Source organism: Phasianus colchicus, chromosome 9 (assembly GCF_987193195.1).
Source record: "Phasianus colchicus chromosome 9, bPhaCol1.hap1.1, whole genome shotgun sequence".
In the NCBI taxonomy this organism is placed as follows: Eukaryota; Metazoa; Chordata; class Aves; order Galliformes; family Phasianidae; genus Phasianus; species Phasianus colchicus.
The window spans coordinates 12199549-12221008 of NC_143444.1; the positions used below are offsets into that span (position 1 = coordinate 12199549).

Here is a 21460-nt window from a genome sequence, read left to right on the forward strand (position 1 = left end):
CGTCAAAATGACATTTTGCAAGAAGCACAAAGTTCCATGTGAACAGCAATGCTATATAATTGTCAATGATAATAACCTACCTTGAGCAGGTTTTAACCTACCTTTACCAGGTGTTTAGCATCAAAAGCAGCACAAAGAGAGTATCTGACACAGGCTACAGTTCCTGCATAACAATCACTGCATGCTGTTTATAGAATGTTTTTATATTTGTAGCGCTATAGAGACAGTTTAGAACAAATTTTAAGGTAAGATGAAGTATATTACAATAATCAAATAAACACACTAATAAATTAGTTCTTCTTTCTTCATTCTTCAGCTTGGCCAGGTAATACTTTATCAAATTTAACACCAAGTCTCCAAGCACACAGGCAACTCTATAGCGTACCTTCATGTTTTCAAATCGCAAAATCCGCTACAAATTTAATAAAAACAAAACATACCAAGATGTAAACATTGTAGCATGCTAAATACAAAAAATTACATTAGCAGCAAGATTAAAAAATAAGCATTAGAATTTTATAAATGCTATCACTAAATCTTTCTAATCCTCAATTCACCGCATCTTGTACGTGCATTAAGACAAACTGATTACATGATGACAGTACTTTTCCCAAGCAACGGCACACTGCTGTTTGTATGCACAACAGATTGGATGACAACCCTCAGAGCATGAAGCAGGACTATGCTTCACGAGGCTGCTCTTTACAGAACGTGGATTCCCCAGATGCTAGATTTACAGTGAGCACAGTGGAAGGGAAAGAACAAGCTAGTGATTTAGGCTTCTTAATGTCACCTTAGAGAATTTAATTCCTTCATGACCCTGCCCCACAGCTTTTACTTTATTCTAGACAATCAGCTATTCCATATTTACTAAGCTGATATCTTTTCCTCCGTTTATCTCTACACAGATCGAATTTGGAATAGCAGGGGTCTTACAGAAGGAACTCAACTCCAAACAATGTCAAAGAAATGAAATTCCACTACCTATCCCTTCAGGTCATAGGTGTCAAACTGAAACTGGGCATCAGTAAGTAATTTTTTAGCATCAGAGGCTACAAAAAGAATGTACTGGCATGAGACTTGTTCTTGGGACGTCTCACTGCATTAGGAAACAATACTAAAATTAATCTGGGTTTTAGCTGCAAGTGAAAATGGGGACAAGAAACGCATGTTTTGAACACCAGAGCATATCTGTACTTCATAGCCATTCATTCAGTAAACAGGGGTACATCCTGCATTTCTAAATGCTACACAAAATAGCACAAATTATTTTCTTAAATGCCTGTATGAAAGAAATTGTACAAAAATCACAATAAAAGTAAAGGGTCTATATACACATTCCAGAAAGCCAACTCTATCATATGAGAATGTGAAACAGATGGCACAATATAAAGCACTTAGTAGAAAATGCTATTTGAACTAACGTAAAAAACTGTAATCATCTGTTATCTAGAAGGGGTCACCTTCAGAGATACCACCAGTAAACTTCCGAGCATCTGAATGTAAACACATTTCCTTCCAAAGACTCCTAAGGACTCCTAAGTAAATATGATTGGGTTTTCAAAAACAGCAAGTGACTCAATCAGGGACACCCAACCAACCCAGTCTCAAGTCCAATCTCCAAAAATGGATGCCACTAGTTCAAGGATTGATATCTATTGTATATATATATATATATACACACACACACACACACACACACACGTATTATTAATTTGATTTTAAAGAAGGATGAAAAGTCCATGGAACAGAAAGGTCTTATTCCTTAATTTTGTTTTGGGAAATATGTGCAGAAGATAGCATACGAAGCATGAGAAGGACTAAGCCTGGAAAATTCCAGACCAAATGGTTAAAGCTGGTAGTCAGAAGGGGCTGAAAAAAGGATCTTCCATTTCAAAGTGACCTGACTTCTTCCACATGTGCAATAAAAAAGTGAGAACGTAGCAACCTAAAGCTTCTCACGTGTATCTTCTGGGGCATAACAAACAATTTTAACAGCCACCTCACCTGCACAATACTGATTTCTAACAGGTGGAGAAAACAGAAGCAGAGGTAACATTCAGGGAAATATTTTGACACGTACAATACAAGGCAGGGAAAAAAAAATATACACACAGAACAAACAGAACAGTAACAACACACACTGAATTATTCCAAATTCTCCTTAAGGTTTCCAAGTTGCATCAGATTGTTTTTTTTCCATTAACTCCATAACCGTAGAATGGTGAAGTTTCACAACACCATCATGTATTCACATTCTTTTCCATCCTCTTCTATTCTACCAGTTTATTATTTTAAAATTCCACCCACCATCCGCAAGTCTGCATCCAACTCAGCTCATTCAGGAACTACCACACATATAAGGCAGCTTTTTTACGTTACCTGGGGGCAAGTCAGATGTGAACTTTTAGCATCTCAGGGAATACAGAAACACATTCACAAATTCAGGGTACCAAATCATGCCTGTTCCAAGCAAAAACAGGTTATGTGAGCTACTATTTTAAGATAACACTTTATGGACAATTTTCTATCACGTGTAACAATTCTTTATATTCTCTCTGTTAGTGATAGGAAATAAGTTATCATTTTCCTACCATGATTAAAAAATAAATACATAAGTCAGGAACTATGGTGAAATTCAAGGGTTTTTTCTTTTTTCTTTTCCTTTTTTTTTCTCCTTTCTCCTCTTCCTACTACCACAACCCTTAATAAATCTTCCATCCACACGGTAACACTACTACAACTTAACATGTAGGATCTTTCCAGTACCTAGCACATAAAGCCATACTTGATTTCTTCCTAAACCTAACTGAAAGAAAAATGAATTTTAACTCCTTCCACGTTAAACTGGGAAAACTGTAGCTGTTTCTTTTTTGAATTATATTAACCTGTGGAGAGAACAGACAAAATTGCAGCAATTTTCCCTCTAAGATCTTTCCAATTTTTTCCTAGCAATCTGCTGAATATTAACCATTTAGCATCATCTTATATTTACGTGGGAAGATTTTGATCCTTATTTGCTATAAGACATTACTTGTCACGATTTCAAGGATTTTTCTCTCGTCCATCTCACCGCCGTGATTCAAACTGCAATCTTCTGTTCTTCAGTGCTTCACCACTGCTGAGACTTCCAATACTACCACTCTTATAATTACATGCAAAGTTGAATTAAAATATGACTTCAGGATACCTGAAAACCATCTTCACAATTAAATAGCATACTTGTAAGTACTCTGCCATTCTACTACCCTTACTTAGGCTTTTCTTAGAAGGTAAGTTAGTTCAGGAAGAAAATAAAACAGGTAGATGACTTTCTAAAATCTTTACTTTGAACAAAATTGCATTATATGTGTGTCATTAAGGATTTTCAGCAATTACAAAACATCTTTGAAATTAACAATACACAGTTTTAATATTTTTTAACCAACATCATATATAAAAAACACAGATTTAAAAAGGTGAGGTTCTACGAAAGTATGAGGAAATTTGTTAGTTCTTTTTTTCCCTTGTCAACTCAAAATATGGGACAGAGACCCAATTTCTAACATAGCACATTCAGATGATCTCATCCAAAAAGAAACTGAAGGAAGAAAAGAAGCTGAGAACATGCCAGTAATGTTATGTTATACCTTCTCAGAACTTTCTCACTTAACATTTCCCTAAGATGCTCTCAGAAGCGTTACTGGATAATAGAAGTGATATCTTTATGATTTTGTGAATAATAGGTTTTATTAGTATTAAGTTAAAGCAAACAGCCAGAACAATACATATGCAATTTCTACTACACACAATATAAAGAAAGTAAATTATAACCTCTGAAAAACAAAGGAAGAGGTACTGAAAAAGCCAACAAGTGGTTATGGATTATTTCATCCCCGTTAACATGGATCTGTGTATAGAGAACAGCTGTTGTTCACTTTTTCTAAACTGAAATAGGATGAAATACATAAACAAGTATAAAGAAAATGTTAATGGAGTTACATGAATTTTTGGGAACAAATTCTAGATTAGTAAGAAAAAGAAAGTTTGCCTAGTAAAAGAGGTTACAAGTGGGCTCAGGTTTCAAATTTTAGTGGTGAGGGACAAAGGGAGAAATTACAAAAGGATTTTTGTAACGATTCATTTAATAATACACCACTTTCATAACAGAAGTGTTTTACACTTGCACAATGTTAATAACTTTATTATACATGGAAGCCTGTAATAGGCTGATTACACAATAAGACTGCAAACAACCACTGGTACTTTCCTGACACCAGAAAAGTACATAAGACTGAAACATCACCAAGAGTACATAAAAAAAAACCATCAGCATAAACGTCACCAAAATTACATTAAAAAACTAATCAAAAAATACATTTTAAAAAAGTGGTTTAGAGCAGTGCCACTGCCTTTCAGCAGCTTTGAATGGCCACCAGTATTTCTAGCAGGTTTCCGTGGCTCCACAGGCATTAGTCATGATTCACATATAATAAATAATGTACCACAAAATATACATAACGTAAGGCAATAATTCCAAAGAAAAGTTCTGTTGATATTAACAAGCCACTCAAGTCCTACTCTTGTAGTTGACATCATCACCAGAAACCTTTGATGGAATTGCAGCCTTGGGCCCTGAGCCTGCAGCGATGAACTGCTGCAAGCCCCTGTATCCGTAAAGAGCTCCAATGACACCACCAGTAACGAAGAGGGGCACAGGGGTCCACGTCAGCTGATCCTGATGCAGGATCAGGGCCTCGGTATGTACAGTTGGGAGTATATTATTTCTGACTGTACACGGAAACCTTGACAGAATTCTAAAATGTGTGGGAGTTCGCTGTTCATTATTTGATGTCATAAGACATCAGAAAGTACATCGTAAGTACGCAACTTTCTGGAATGTAAAACTTTTTAAATGCTAGCTAAGATGGGTAAGAGAGGGAATAGGTAATTTGGGCAAAAAGGGGAAGAAAAAAGGTGTAAAATAAGGAAAAAAACACAAATCAAGGTATTGAGAGCGCAACAAAAGAAAGGGAACCTTAAACAAAAGAATGTGAAAAGGGGGAAAAAGAATGTGGAAACGGGGAAAAAGCAAAAGAGGCATGTAAAATAAATAATGCATCCCAAAAGGACATCTAGAATACGACTGTAGCTTCAAGTTGGGGTTACAATGGCATGAACCAGAGGCATGCTTTTTGTTCTCAAGGTTTGTGTCAACAGAAACTCTTTACGGAATTACAGTCTTACAAAGGAGTTCTGGGGACATTATTGTTTATATTAAAGCTACCGTTTTGGGTTCTTAGTACAGATCCAAGAGTATCTGCTCAACCTGTCCGGAATCAGCATCACCTAGAAGAACAGGAATACTTGAAAAGCAACATGGTTTAGGTAGCAAAATTCTTTCAGACCAGCCCAGACATAAGAGACAGCAATGTGAAATGTTATAGATCCCTTCCTCAATAAGCTTGAGATATATATTTGTCACTATCTGTAAATTGGAAGTTCCATTACACTAGTGGTGCATAGAATTCCCATGCTTCGTTACACTTTCCTGAGAGTAAAGTAATTAGAATAAACCTTAGTCCTAGGAACAAAGTTAATTTTTTGCATTTTAAACTTTCGGGCTATTCCCTGACAATCTATATATGTAAATTTGATTGCTAAACGTTGCCACTTGAACAAAAACACTATTTTAATCTATTGATTCCTGATTAAAAACCGTAATAAAACAGATCTAAAAAAATCACGCTAACAAAATAAACTAAATATGAAAAGTTGCATTGAAAGGGCATGTTACATTATTCTTAATAGGACCGTGTAGAAACATTCCAATGGCAGTGTTGTCAAAGTAAAACTACAGTAAGAAGACCCCACAGCTCGGTCACAGTCGGGACCTTACCTGTAACTCTGACTGGTTGGGGTTTTTACTCGTGTACTACATGGCTCACTTACATCAGACATCATATTTGAATACCCTGAGAAATCTGAGACTGAAGTCCTTACCCTATGGTCCACTTCTCCATTAGAGTTAGTGATAAAAGTCATTGGCACCCTGCTGCCCGACTTAAACTGAGAACCAAACGCTTGTGCAAAGTTCTCGATCTGGTAGGTTGCTCTAGGCTCTATGTCCTTCTGAGGATCTATCTGGCTAGCTAACTCCTGAGATGGGATCTGAAAGCTCGTTGAGGATTCTAAGTTTTTCTGTTCCTTCTGGCCAGTCAGTTTCTGAGATGTCGACTGGTAGTTAGATGAAGTCTCTAAGGTTTTCTGAGGATCAATGAGATCATCCAGCTCTTGAGAAGGAGTCAACTGTTGATGCGTAGCCTCCAAAGCAGATAAATAAAAGCCTGGTTGAGAGCCAAGCAACATCCCAAACGGAGGTTTTGGCAACGCAGTTGGCAATACTGAGGTAACGGATTGGCTGAAGCCACACTCGAGTGGAGATGTAGTGTATATCTGTTTGTCCTGAAACAGAGTGTGGTTATGGAGAGTTGAAGACAAGCTAACAAACTGGAAACTGGGTCCAAATGCAAAACCAGTGCTATTGGTCGTTCTTTCAAAAGCTTGTTGGAGGTATTTAGAGTATTCTTGCAACATGCTCGCCTTATCATTTGAAACAGTTTGAGAGTTAGGACTCAAATTTTCTTCTTGAACCATCTCTGAATGTTCTCCTGAGCTGTGCAAGTCCACACGCTGTTCAGTTATACTGAAAGGATCTTCTTTCTGGCCTTCCGATTTGTGAGAGTACTGGTCCAAAAGGCTCTGTAAGACTTCATCAGGAATACCAGACTTGTCATGGCAAGTCTTTATTTCACTATTTAAGGATGCTGAATCAATAAGAGACAATGGAGTTTCGTTATCCATAACACTAACACCTGCAGACTGGATGACGGACTGCTGGGAAGTCATGTGTCCGACATTAATTGAAAAGGCACTGTTACTGCTTGCAGTTTGCAAGTATCTTCTTTTCTTTGAAAACTGCATGGCATCATCGTAATTACTATTTATTTGACCTGATTTACCACTTGGACTTTGGAGAAGGCCAATATTTTCTACACTGGTATTGGCTACTAACGAGCCTAGAGAGCCACTCTGTTTCCCAGATAGGGGTTTTTGCCCCAGAATATCTGGCAGTGGTGATACAAAGTTAAGGTAGTTTTTGTCCGCCTGTTTTCTGCTTCCTTTCTTGAAGACCAATTTTGGCACCTTTTTCTGAAGCTCTTCTATGCCCGTGCCAATGAGACCACCACTGGAAGACACAATAGGAATATCAACTGCATAATTTGGCATGGCCACATTACTTGTAACTTGAGATTCCGCTACTTTGCTGCTACACTTATTTCCTTTGCTTTCAGTGGATACGCTTTTTGTTTTGCTTTTTCTCCTTGAGGAATTTGTATTTCCCTGAGACAACGCAGCCAAGCTACCCATGTTATGCGATGATCCAGGCTCCATTCCAGCACCTGCTTTACCTATGGCTTCACCACATGTTCTTCTGTGCTTCAACAGTCTATCAGTCCTCGAAAAATACTGCTGACAAGTGTCACACTTGTATGGCTTTTCTCCGCTATGCGTCCTCTTGTGTCTTTCCATGTGGTACTTCTGGATGAATTTCATGCTGCACTGGTCGCACCCAAAAGGCTTCTCCCTGCTGTGGATCTTCTCGTGCCGCTGCAGGAGGTACTTCTGGATGAAGCCCATGCTGCACTGGCTGCACTGGAAAGGCCTCTCCCCGGTGTGGATGAGCACGTGCCTGCGCAAGTGGTAGGAGCTCCTGAAGGCAGCGCTGCAGTGTTCGCAGACGTGAGGTTTCTGACTCGGGGACGCGACGGCACCTTCCGCGTCTCCCACCAGGGGGGGTTTGGACGAAGCGCCGGGCTTCCGCTTGGCTTTGATTCCCTGAGTTTCTGGCTTTGGCCTCTTCGCCTTCTTGACCTGGGCGTCGTGCTTCGGCTCGCCCGAGCTGCCGGGGCCGCCCTCGGCTCTGCCGCCCAGCAGCAGGTCCCGGGAGGGGTGCTGGTGCAGGTGCTGCAGGAGGCTCAGGTCCTGGATCACGCTCTGCCCGCCGCCTTCGCCGCCGCCGCCGCCCCCCAGGCCCGGGGGCCGCTCCTCGCCCGGCGCCCCGAAGAGCCCCCCGTAGTGGTGGTGCTGCGGCGGCTCTTCCTCCTCCTGCTCGCTGGGCTTCTCCTGCTTGATGCTGACGAGGGATTGCAGGAAGCCCCAGGGGCCGCGCTGCGCGGAGGAGGGCGCGGAGGGGAAAGCCCCCACCGGCTCCTTCTTGAAAGTCACGTCCTGGGGGGCGGGCGGCGCCGGGGGCTCGGCCGCGGAGGAAGCGGCGGCGGAAGGCGGGGGGAGCGCGCACTGCGGGGGGTGCTGGGCCGCCGGGGGGGGCGCGGCCGCCCGGGTGAAGCTGGTGACCGGGGGCAGGCGGTGGTTGAACATCACCATGCCGGGGGGGAAGCCGGGCTCCATGGCCGCCGCCCTCTTGCCGCCGCCGAGGAAGCCGCCGCCGAGTTTCATCCCCGGGAGGGCGGCCCGGGAGGAGCGCGGCCCTGAGGGGCCGCGGGACCTGCCGCCCGCCCGCCCGCCGGGACCGCCGCCCGCTCCGCCGCGCTCAGCGCCGGGCTCCCTCCGCGGCCCGGCAGCCGCCGCCCGGGCGCATCGCCGCCACCCCCACACGCGCGCCGACGGGCGGCTCCGGCCCGGGCTGCACTTACGGCTCCCGCCGCCGCCTCCAGTTAAAAATAACGCCGCGTCCGCTCCACAATGGAATTAACAGCCCCTGCGCCCCGCACTGCACATGCGCGCCGCGCGGCACGCTGGGTACGGCCCGGCCGGCCGGGCGCCGCGCAGGCGGGCAGCGCGCAGGCGCGACGGTCCTCCTCCTGCCCGCCGCGGGCGCGTGGCGCCGGGGGGGCGCGTGGCCATGTTGGTGGGCGCCGCAAGGCCTCGGGCCCGGCCCGCGCTCCCCCGCGGCGCCTCGGGGCGGGGCGGCCGGGCGCTCCACCGCGGCCCCGCCCGCCGCCTCCCGCCCGCGAGCGGCGCTGGGTGCCCGGAGGATAGGCAGAGCGCTAACGTACGCAGCGTGTGGGCAGTGACTGCGGCAGCAGGGCCGCGTTCCTGCAGCTCTGAGGCTGCAACGTCTAATTAGATTCAGACCGCGGTACCGCTGCCTTCATCTCAACCACAGGACACGACTTGCGTGTCTGTGCTCCACTGAGTCAACGGGAGCGCTCTCAGCAACGAGAGCAGCAAGCCGCAGCCACAAAATAAGGTGAAAATGCCCAGCTGGAGCCCCTGGGCACCTCTTACACACGCAGGCACCTGCCCCTTCCGCTCAGGGCCCTGCTGCGCTGCCTTCTCAGGCCCACACTGAGAAGAACGAACACGCAAAGAGGGCAGTGGTCAGGGTATGGGTTCCATGCCTTACAGAAATAATTCGTCCTCACAGCAGAAACAATTTCCATCTTGAAATGCCTTTTTGTGCGTCTCAAAATATCCAGAACACTACATCAGCGTTTTTCTTGTGGGCTGTTACGTGCTAATAACATCTGAATAAAATCCTGCATCATTTCTCACCATAGACCGTGGAAGCCTTTCATATTTCCGTAGGGTTCTGTTAAGGAATTCCAAATTCTATAAAAGTCTAAACTGCAGGGCTGCCTTAGCTTAAAACCTTAGAATTGGACGTGTTAGTGCAGGCTGTTACCAGTAACACAGACAGAATGGAAGCAGTGAAAGAAGCTGGGTGAATTCCTTATGATTCTTATGCAAAATAAAATTCCCTTATGAGAATTCAACTTGTACACGTAAAGTACTTCCACAGACCTAATTGTTAGAAGCCTTGGGTCAGAGTCTGACATCTGAAAAGTAACTAATTAATGTAAAAATGTAATTGGATGCAATTTCTACACCCAACAAAATTTTGAGGGCGCGTGTATAAAACAAGTTTCTTTTATATTTTAAACAGTTTCCTTTAAAGAGCATTTAAGTTAATACCACGTTTTCAATCGCAAATTACATTATGAAAGTTGAGGACTGTCAGGTTTAGCTAAGTGTTAAAAGACAGACCAGGAATTAAAAAAAAACTTAAAGCAGCAGTAAAATATTAGTCAATGCCTATGAGAAATGAGTCTGTCCCTTTATTCAGGGTGTCTGTGTTTAATGGTAAGCTGGGATGCATATAAGCTAGTCCAAGCATGAAGGGCAGTAGGACACTCATATGGAAAGCCAACTTTGTCCCTCAGTTATCAAGATAAGAAACCTGTCATTTCTCTCATTCACTCTGTCAGCCTTGAGATACTCCAAGCAGACTTACCTCTGTGTTGTACACCCCATATATCAGGAAGATGAAGAGACCCTGTAAAATAAAATGGAGGGAAAAAGCTGTTAACTCTAATCATTTCAGCAGTAGAAATACCTGAAATAAACTTTCCTGGGAACAGACAAAAGAAGACACACTTCATCAAGGTCAATTTATTTTTCTATTTTTCAACATTATAAGCTGTACCTTGAGCATTTATTTGATAACGTGGGAGTACATCACCTACAGTATTTGTGGTATTCAAGTGCTTGGCAATGAGAAACTTAGCACCAAGACACTAATTAGAAAAAAATAATTTTCTTTTTGAATCATCTTCATACAAAAGCCTCAGATAAATTAGAAAACAGAAGACAGATGCCATAGCAAATGAAGGAACAAAGATCTCTACTTTGGGTTTTTTCTTTAAAAAAAAAAAAAGAGAAATTAAAAAATGTATATTACCAGATTCCCTACATGTGTGCATGTATATAAATACGTAATCTTGCATATTCATTGGGAAATATATGCACACCAGTTAACTATTTTATAAATCTAAACAGGAAGAAAGCAAGAAATGTGTGAGGGCAGAAAGGCATAATGCAAATAATAGACATTATTTATCAAAGTTTTTTTGTTTGTTTTTTTACAGCTTTCTTTACATTGCACCAGTATTGGACAAAGCAAAGCAAAGTAGGAACAAATAAAACACTCACTGTGATGAGTTTTTGTGAACCTTCTTGCCGCATCACAACCTCTGTGTCCAGGACCTACCTGGTTTCTGCAGTCTGCTGACAGGTACTGAAACATGTTAACAGTTACTACATTCACTTGTAATTTTTTTTTAAAGGAACGTGAACAAAAAAAATACAAAAAAATACATTTTAAAAAAATTAATCTTGTTTGCAAATTACCTAGAGACAGATGAAGTAATTCTGGAATTGCCCACCAGCAAAATCACTGTTTCATTAGGCAGGGAACAATAAGAGAACTCATTCACATGTAGTGTTTCCCTGGATTACCCAGTGCCAGTGTAAAATCTGTGGGACAAACAGTGTTTTTATTTCATGCCTATTGTTAAAAAAGAAATAATAATAAATCCAGTACTTCAGTTATTCACTGATTACGTCACTGAACTCAACAAAAAATCGAATCAAAGAATAGACAGCCACATTTGTGAGCACATCTTCATATAAAATGCACCTTGTTTATGTCATGCGGCATATTTGTAAACAGAACCACCAGAACCATGGGATCCAGCAGCTCAGATAAGAGAATTACACACAGACATAATTACTTACAGAGTCAAGTTCCAGTTCTCTCTTCAAATACAGTGCACATGGACCATTCTGACTCCTTTCACAGTATCATCCAAAATCTGTATTTACACTATGAAAAAAAAAAAAAGAGATTGGAAACTCCTCTAAAGTTACACTGAAATAAAAACTAAATACCAAGGTTATAGGGAGCAAGATAAGCACATCATAAAAAGCATTGCACATAGGCTACTGGCAGCTGATTAATCACGTTGTTCAATATATAGCGACACAGGCAGCACCGCAGGCACTTTTAAACTGATCTACAAAAATTATCTGCAAAATGCTTTAGTAAAAAGCTTTTAAAGATTCATTGAGTTTCTGATACTACCAAAAGCTATTGGTAACAGTATTTCATGTTGATGCTAGCAGTACAAATGTAAATAGTGTGAAAATACATCGGTTATTTGAACGACGTTATTTAGCAATGTGATTGGGACCTGGTATATGCATATGCTAAAAAGAATATAAAAAGGAGAAGGATGAAGTGCACACCATTAGATCTCCTTATCTCCTCCATTTTCAAGTTCCTAGGAGTTTAGGGATTTCCCTCCTGGGCAAGAAGCCAGAACAGGGAGATGCCGTGGCAAGAGACAGAGAATGAGCAAGAAGAAAGAAAAAGCTATTTTCTCAGGCTACCAAATAGTTAATAGAATTGTGCACTGCCTGTTATTCAGGTAATTCCTTAAGTGAGGAGTCTTGCCACAACTGTCCATCTAAACACTGGTGTTTACTATTTAAGTTTTAGAGTATAAGTTCAAGTTCTCTGGCACACTGGAATGCTTTATTTTTTCCCCAAGAAATGCAGAAATAATAGTTTAATTACTGCTATCTTGAATACATCAGTCTCTGGACAGTGCTCTTCCTCTGTCTCTGGACAGTGCATCTTCAGCATGTCTGTCAGGATCTGATCAAGTTTGGGTGGTTCTACTTTAAGGTGATGCTATTAGCAGAATCTTATTCTGCTTTACAGCAACAGCGATCTTCAAGGTGGGTTTTGCTGTTTTGTTGTTATTTGTTTTCATCAGAAGCTTTTTTTCCTTCAGTTTTAATGTTTGTCTCCTAACTATTTCTAAAAGCTTCCTTTTGTAGGCAGCACATATCATTCAACATTATACACTGAGTTACAGTCATTTTGTGGTGTAGTGGAGAGTGTTACGCAGATACTTTTAATATTTTTAATCTGAGCACTTTTTTTGACATACCCATCTTCAATTAGATTGAATTACTTAATAACCCTTCTCTTGTTAATCTTTAGGCCTTCATTCTTTCATTTGCTTGATACAACTGAATGAGAATAAAAATTCTCAACTACTAAAAGTCATACTTGGATACTTCAACGGGTCAATTAAACATATTAACAGATCTTTCAAGTAAAAGCCATACATAATTAAAATGAAAATACATTCCTATTAAATACCTAATTCAACAATATTTTGAAGTGTTACTTCTACTAGGAACTTAAAAAAAAAAAAAAAGTCAATCACTGATAAACAAGTGAATTACAAGTAATTTTCTGCTGTGCAGCAGAGTAAAAAAAAAAAAAGTAGTAAATCAGTAAAACAGATAGCAGTCCTAAACTAATTCTGCATATATGAAGAAGTTCCTTCGTTCATCAAAGTAGAAACTTCCTTTCTACTTTTAACAGTTTTGCTGCCTGAAGCAGTATTGTGAGGTTTCTAACTCAGTTCACCACTGACTTCAGTCACCATCCCTTCAGCTCCTATAGTTACCACTGAAATTACTGTAGCCAGGCTTAACAAACAGGAGGGGACAGCACAAATTGGAGTCAGATGAGAAGTGTAAAAAGAAATGAAAAAATGAGCAAAACATTTGTAGTGTTATTGAACTAGCAGAGCAGGGCCTCAGAAAATCAGTAATTAAAAAAAAAAAAAAAAAGTATAGCAAAGACACAGGAACAAATACCAACCTACTGTCCAGAATTTAGTGTTGGAAATTGATTCCTGTCCACCTCAGTTGTGTGTAGAACCGGATGACTCTTTCTTAGATCAGTTATGTTAGAATGGCATTTCCAGCAGTGTGGATGAAGTAGAGATGTGCAGGCAAAGTACCACTCTGGCTTCCACAACAAGAATCCCTGTAACAAATGAAGTGTACAAATGTTTTTCTTCTGCATTTGTTTTGTACAAATTGCCACAAAGATAAATCTAACCCACAATGACAATTATGTCAGCACATAGCCAGAAACAGAAAGTCTGGCTTTCTTGAAGCACAGGTTGAATCCCTCCTAAGGGAAGGAGCAGTCACAGTTGAAAAATCTGATTTTAGCTGGATGAATTATTTGCTAATATAATCCTAAGAATTTAACGGGGGAAAAAAAAAAATCCAAGTTACCAGGGATGCTGTAGCACCTGTCCTTCTCAGAAACACATGCTGCTAAGGAGCCACACAGGAAATTATGGTTGAAACTATATAACACATGCAGGAGAATATCTGGTATATTGAAAGAGCAGTTCAGATTCTTCACAATCTTTAGCAAATCTTCCTTATCGTTTTCTGCTACCCTAAAGTTTGTTTTAGGGAAAAGTCAGCAATAACATCTACATTTTTTAAAAAAAGGTATTTTTAGAATAATAAGAAAATCTAATGGTTTTGTACAAGAAGTACAGCAAAATTTCTGATTTCACCTAAGTACATCATCAACACCTCACCAAAATCCTACTGGAGCAACTGGGTAAAAGCCTATGTTGTTGCTATGGTTTTGCTGTTGCTCCTGTTGTTTTTTGTTGTTTTTTTTTGGGGGGGGGGTTGGTTTGGTTTTTTTTTTTTGAGGTGATTAGGCTTCTTATTTCCACACATTTGAAGAGGACAGTATGAATACTATAAAGTCTGTGAGCACTGCAATTAGAGTATAGGATATATATGTTGGTATATATAATTTTTTTTTCTTTCAATGGAATATTATATTGTAAAAAGATTCCCGACTGCTGGTAGCAAGTCTTTTGAATAACCTGCTTCTTCTCTTCAGATACACTTTACAAGTTAATATATTATCCTGTATAATCTTGATTGTATGTAAAGCCAAAGCATGAAGCCATATTGCTTTATGAATCAAATTAATTAGAATATGCAGTAAACATCTAAAGATAAGTACAGCTCCAGGCAGAGAGAGAGAGAAGACTGCCATGCTTCTTCTGTCCTATTTTTCATTCAGTTGTTCACACACACTGAGGGGGTTAAGACAACTAATACATACAGTATGGACTCGCTATTCCATTGCTTAATACTGCTGCTGTACAAGCATCTTTGTATACAATGTTGTACTTGGAACTCTGGCTATTGGGAAAGAGCTGCAAATTTCTCTCTGCCTGCTTACTGTTAGCAGCCTATAACTTCTTCCAGCTGCAATCTGTTTCTTGTGCTAATCGTCAACTCAGAGATACCTTTTCTGCTTTTAAACTATACTTTCTCATCTTACCAAAATTCCTCCAAGTGCTTTTAGTGAGCTAGGGAACAAGCAGAGAAATACATTATATTTCACCCAAAGAATTCATTAGTGCTCTTTAAACCAATAACATCTAAAACATTTTCTATTGAAAAAGGTTTTAAATAACTTTCTTGTTCTGAAGGTTGTTTTGCTCCACCCTAAACAAGTTAACACACACACAATAAGCATGAAGCCTATTTGTGGTGAGTTATGTGGTGCAAAATACATCAATTCACACCACATCAAGCTAAATTCTGTTTCTTCTGTTTATCAGAATCTCACCACAGTTACCCATGAGTGATCTAAACTGGCTAGGTATTTTTTCATTTTTAAACGTGAGGAGAAAAAAATCCAGTAATTCTAAATGGTTAATTTACCAAAAAGTGATGTGCAGATTATACACATCTCTGTAATATAACTAGAACACAGTCAAAGTGTAATCCCAGTGTTACCGTTAATACAAGTTTAGATTTGTAAGTGTTTCTCCACTTCAAATAGACAAACAATAACACACATTGCAGAAGACCCCAAGGCCAGAAGCTGCTGCCTTCTCTTTTGCCATACAGTAGCTTCAAACCTAAAGTTACAGCTTATCTCAATCTGTAGACTCCAGAAAATCTTCAGTGAACTGTAGAGAGCGCGATATACACCTGTCTATTTTTTTTCTTTATAAATACACAGACCCCATAAATCTAAATGCAGTGGCTGAAAAAACAGCTGGGTGTAACCTGTAGCACATTCACATCAATAGGATTTTTTCCACATTCAGAAGAGCTTCTCAGACTTCATCCTAAACATTCTTATTTTAACACAACTATTTATCATTAGTGGTTTCAATGTGTTTATTTTTACTTTTTAGCTGTATCTCTGAACAGAATTCATGCAGCTTAAGCATTCAAAAGATCTAAAAATACACCTATACTTTCACACATTCTAGGGGGTTATCCATCCTAAGTTCCATTAGTAGCCTAAAAAAAAAAAAGCCTCAAAGCTTTCCATCTAAATTCTCTCCAATCAGAGGGATTTATGATAGACACTTTTTCCTCATAGAGCTAATCTCCTTATTATGTGACTGAACAGTTTTGCCACATCCACCCCTCTATTTTTCACATCAGATTGGTTCTGTTTGGTTTAGATGTGGAGATGCACAGCAAGAGAAACACAGCATTGGAGGCCTCATTCCAAATACATCTTTTCGATTGCTTTAGATTCCTGATGCTGCCCTTCCCTAGAAGCCGAATGCCTTTTGGGCTTTTCCTGGGGAGTTCTGCCTCTGTAAGGATAAGGCTGTTGGCACAAAACAGCAGTTTTTGCTACAAATGATCAGAAAGAGCATATGGACAAGGTAGCTGTAAAGCGCTGTCTGTAGCTACTCCAGAGCCAGGTAAGTGAAACTCTCTATAGACTGCTTCACCTTTTAACATTAATGCAAGATCACCATATCTCTTACCTTTCTGAAGTTCTTGCATCAACGACAAATATAAAAATGAGCATAAACCACATTTATACAAAATACTGTTATCAGAAGTTATTGTCATGCTGCCCCTTACCAGATAGCGTGCGGTTCTGTCAGTTCTGAATTTCTGTGGGTGGGAATCAACATTTAGCTCTAGATTTGCTTTGGACATCTCGGCTGTAGTTATTTCAAAATGTATTTCAAAGCAAGTTAGATTCCCACTGCTATTCCTGATTTGGGAAACCTCTGATGGGCCTATGACCATATGCTACTTTATTCAAAGCCATACGTTCACTTATTGATGTCATGTTTACTAATCTAAAACTCTTAGCAACTAGCCAGACATAGTGCATATATGCTGTGGGGGGGGAGGGGAAGAGCTGCTGAGAAACTGTTCTTTTTGTCCTTGTTTTCATGATATGACCTGGTTTTGATAATATGGAAGAGGAAAAGGCCAGATGTTGCCAAATTTTATTCCAGGTGTCAAATACATTATTTTGATAAAGAAACTTAGAAATTTACTCTAAAATTGTTAAGTATGAAAATAGTTTCCAAAGGTCATGCTTACATTCTCATGATTGTTCCATAACAAATACATTCAGTTTACAACTGGAGTTTTTAAGAGCCAGAACAGCCACATGATTGTGAAAGCCAAAATGGATTCTGATTGCTCACACATAATCAAGTTATCTCAGCTATTTAGATTTATATTGCATATCAGTTGCAAATATGCCTTTGAAATTTTGCTTTCTGTTGCAAACAGACAAACCACTGTACTTACATGCTTTGAAGGACACTTCATAGTTTTCCTGCATATGCTGCAGGGAAGTCTTAAACTGTTTAGTTGATGTAGTTGACCTTTAGAAAAAGAACTAAGATACACAAAGTATAAAAATAGTACTTCAGGTACAGTTAACAAAAAGAATATATAGCATGTTTTATCACAAAAAAAGGTCGCTTGACTGTAGAGTTCAATGAACAATTAATTTTCACTCACTGTCTGAAGATAGACACCGAAACTGATTGTTACTTCAGGATTGACCTGCAATGCTTATTAACACAGTTTTCATAGCAAAATAAACAAAAACATTTAATTGGGAGGAGAAGGCGGAAGGAATGTCTAAATTTCGTTTAGTTCCCCGTTGGATTTTTTAAAGCCTTCACAAGGGTGTATTTTGAAATGGTGAATTTTCAAAGGAGGGGTATATTAAAACAAACTATTTACACCCCAAAACAACCAACATTTTCACAGTTGCTTGAGAAAACCTGTCTGAAAATTTGTTGCATGTTCATGCACCATTTCTGTTTAAGCGAGTTGATACTTCTGCCAAGTTCTAAATAATTCATTATTCAGCTAAGCAAATTTAAAGTGACAAGGAAAAAAAACAGTAAGGTCTTTATATATTCATTTGCAAATGGAAGAAAGTGCTCAAATGGCATATTTTCTGAAAAGCAGCAGTTTAAGTTCTGTATTTCAAATACTCCTCTTACTTTCCCTTGCACCACCTCTCAGTAGCTCTTATCTTTCAGCTGCCATCCATTTGACATTGACTATTAAATACTATTTGGAATTCTGTCAATATGTCATGCAGCATAAGAGGAAAAAAAACCCACAGTTCTACACATTCACATAGCCGAGAAAAATATACTGAGCTCTATGTTTTCTTTCTGCCTGTTTCCCTACCAGGAGTCTTATTTCCCCCCTACCCCCACCCCCCATCTTCTCTCCATATTTTCAGAACTTTTTTCCATCATTGTCACTGACCATTCATAAGTATCACAGAGTTTTCGCGCCCACCTTTCCACTCCTCTTATATTATACTGTTATCCTCCTTAATATTACATATGCAGTATACAAGAAAAAAAAAGCAGCCACACCATGAAATGCAGAGCCACCTGGGGGCAACATTATCTGCAGGTCTACAAGGAGAGGTAAGAACAGGAGGAAAGGAAGGAGTCAAGAAGAGGAACTGAAAGTGTGAAGAAGATGGTATGAGGCTGCTTCAACAAGTGCAGTAAAAATAAATTGGAAAAGATGGGCTAAATGTCAGGGACATAGTCCCAGTCCTAGCCAGCAGAAGAATTCTTGAAAGGTAATAGCGAAGAGAAACAGTTCCACAGCTTCCAAGGGTCCATGAATAGGATGTCTTCATAAGGAATTGATTCCTTCACAAGGAAGGAATCAGTTGAATGCCTGTGGTATTAAATCCTCCTTTCAAACTAGAGATTTTTATCTGCAATTCAATCCATCTTTAATCTAACCAGAAGTAAGTTGTACCATTGTACCCTTAGAAGGTACATTGTACCCATAGAAGGTACAATGATAGAATATCACAACATTAAAAAAAAAAATCAGATCCATGTAGCACAATTTCAACTCTGTTTTAGTTGACCTCGCAAAGGAGCACTGAATATGACGTGCCTGTAGAGGGAGAGCCATTGAAAAGCAAAAAGGATGATAATAGGCAGAACATATCTCTCTACTGATGCCTTCTCTTTACTATATATGTTTATGTATTACCAGTAATGTTTAGAAATTCAGGAGCATTTTCTTCTGACTGCACATGGCACAATTAGCAGTTATTTGAGCTACAGGAGCAGACCACAGTGATTCCGGTTCTTTTTCGCTGAAGAACTCTTCCATCACAGGCTCAGTAAATATACAAAGGAACTGAAGAGCTTCCTATGACCTAAGAGAACTGAAGAGAATAATTGTAAGGAGAGCGAAGTCTAACAGCAAAATGATTGGATTTGTTGTTTTGTTTGTTTAGTCACTTCAAGCAAATGAAATCAACAGCATTCCTTTTACATCTGGAAATGGCCAAGTAGTCTGGAGAACCTACAGGTACAAACAGTGCTGAACAGAAGAGGGGATTTCCTACTCTACTCCCATAGCAAAGCAGAGGGTTTTTCTTTTCCAAAGATTTCATACTTTTCTTCAAGGAAGTATTTTTCACCATAAGAGAATGGATTCCAGGAAATTTTCATTAAAAGAGACATGTTCCAAAAGCATTAACGTATGCCAGGATGCAAATTGGTAGACTTACTGAGAAGCCATTCAAGTGACTGAAAGTACCACACATCTTGATATAGTTTATTGCTACCACACAATAAACAACATGGCAACCCCATGTAGGTCACTAATCCTTTCCTTAAAGTTAGAGAGTACTGAAAAACAAACATTTTGTTTGCAATTAAAAGACGACAGTGTACTTAGGGTCTTGGGAAAACTGTAAGTTTTAGTCCAAAGAGTCAATACTTTCCAAGTTTCAGAGAATGCTGAATTTTGCAAACACCAGCAAGTCAGAGGCTACGCTGCAATTCTGTTCTAAGAGATGATGATAAACACAAAACCAGAGGTAGTCAGTGCTACAGTGGATCTAAAAAAGGATTGTCTTAGATTTTTAATCATATAGCACAATAAAGAAACATTTAAATAAATCACTCTTTTTACAAGAAATATATTGAGGTTTCAGTGTCTGGAGAGCATGGATCAGCTCCACCACATTTACTGGCTACACTTATGTTCTCAGTCTGCAGAGCACAGTTAACGCTAACACAAAACTGGCTGAATTTAAGAGCACGTAATTACAAGCCTGTAGAAACTCATTCATCAACATCTGCAAGTTCCTGTGCACTGTGTGCTTTACCTGCATTGTCTTTGTATTTTTAGAAAAGATTCTTCAGTATTACTTCTAATAGATTGATGTGTTACCTCACAAGTGTATGCATAATATGCAACACTAATTGTATTCATGCCATGGAACATGTTCTTTGGCTGATGGACTGAAAGCGAGAACCCTGACTTACAGGATTGCTCAGTTAAAAAATAATTGTGATGTTTAGCTCATTATGGAGCACGTGTAAGAGCTGTAGTGCATCCATTCTGGAACTTCAGGGTTCCTATACAATCCTGTGTGATTTGTTTATGATGTGGTGATGATTGACTGTCAGTTACTAATAAATGGTAAATAAAAAAGTAACCTGTGATATTAAAGTACTACATTAGCTACATTGTGATTAAATTACAGTAACACCACCAGCTATAAACCTTTATAGAATCTCCTCAGCCATGCAGTAATTCTCCTAACTATACTATTATGTAGAGCACAAATATTTCTTTGTAAGTCCAAAGCAATACATCAGGGAAGCATTTACTGCTAAGGCTAGATTGAGAGTAAATGCATCTTGGGTTGCTATGAATAAAGCTCTAGCTTCTCATTACTTTATGACAAGACACAGAAATTCACTTTACTTTTCATTTAAGCTTTTCTGCTCCAGTTTATAGATGTATGCCTTCACGCTTTTATTCCCTTCTCGCTTCAGCCGTACGTAATAAATGATTATAAATTTTCACATTTGACCACCTCTCTGCTAGTCTCATGCTTAATGCACAAAGTTAGGAAGCTGCAGGTAAAAATTTCACAAACACTTTTATTTATGATGTTGTCCTTGGTAACGGAAATTTCAATGTACTGAAATGAAAAGTATGATTAAAGGGATACGACGTCCTGACAAGGATAGTAGAGGGCAGCCTTCTATTTCCCACTGAAAATATATAATACTTTTCTGACATCAATTTCATAGAGAATAGACATGGGCTAGTCATGAAAAAAAGACACAAACACGTTTCTAACTTCACTGTTGTTGTGCTGTCTTAAATGAAACTTATTTCAAAAATACCTTGCCCAAGTAACAGGGCTTAGTATTTAATTTTAAAAGTCAGATCAGGAGCTAACTTAGCATAATCAAGATACAGGATGTTATCTTAATGATCTTCCACAAAATTTAGAAAATAAAAACTGCTTCTTCTTCTGTTAAGAGAGATACTCTCTTCTCATTTCCTCTTGTCACTTTCCCTATCACTTTATCCCTATAAGACGATTTATTGCTTGTAGATAGTGTTTAAGATTCCAATTTCATTTTAGCTAACTTGCGTTGTCCTACACACCAGAAAGTTG

General features: G+C 39.6%; 2 protein-coding genes and 1 long non-coding RNA gene across 18 annotated transcripts in view; 1 reads left to right on the forward strand and 2 right to left on the reverse strand.

The window, feature by feature from the left end:
- ZNF281 (zinc finger protein 281) overlaps window positions 1–8540 on the reverse strand; it is a 128609-nt gene extending 120069 nt beyond the window's left edge. For 12 of the 15 annotated variants that reach the window (XM_090146158.1, XM_090146155.1, XM_090146154.1 and 9 more), the window contains exon 1: window positions 102–8540. In XM_090146158.1, coding sequence (XP_090002284.1) covers window positions 5875–8499 — 2625 coding nt within the window. In that variant the 5' untranslated portion in view covers window positions 8500–8540 and the 3' untranslated portion in view covers window positions 102–5874. The remainder of the gene's footprint in view (window positions 1–101) is intronic. The other 3 variants (XM_090146161.1, XM_090146160.1, XM_090146164.1) reach the window with 3 other exon arrangements.
- A 441-nt stretch (window positions 8541–8981) lies between these two features.
- On the forward strand, window positions 8982–21449 carry LOC149916823 (uncharacterized). Of its 2 annotated transcripts, none has more exons than XR_016469153.1 (4): window positions 8982–9389; window positions 10932–11077; window positions 16252–16427; window positions 19271–21449. It is a non-coding gene; the product is annotated as an uncharacterized LOC149916823 (long non-coding RNA). The 2 variants fall into 2 exon arrangements; XR_016469152.1 differs by lacking the exon at window positions 19271–21449 and adding an exon at window positions 18351–18427.
- KIF14 (kinesin family member 14) overlaps window positions 19111–21460 on the reverse strand; it is a 51601-nt gene continuing 49251 nt past the window's right edge. The window contains exon 34 of the transcript XR_016469130.1: window positions 19111–19198. The gene's annotated coding sequence lies outside the window, so the exon portion shown is untranslated. The remainder of the gene's footprint in view (window positions 19199–21460) is intronic.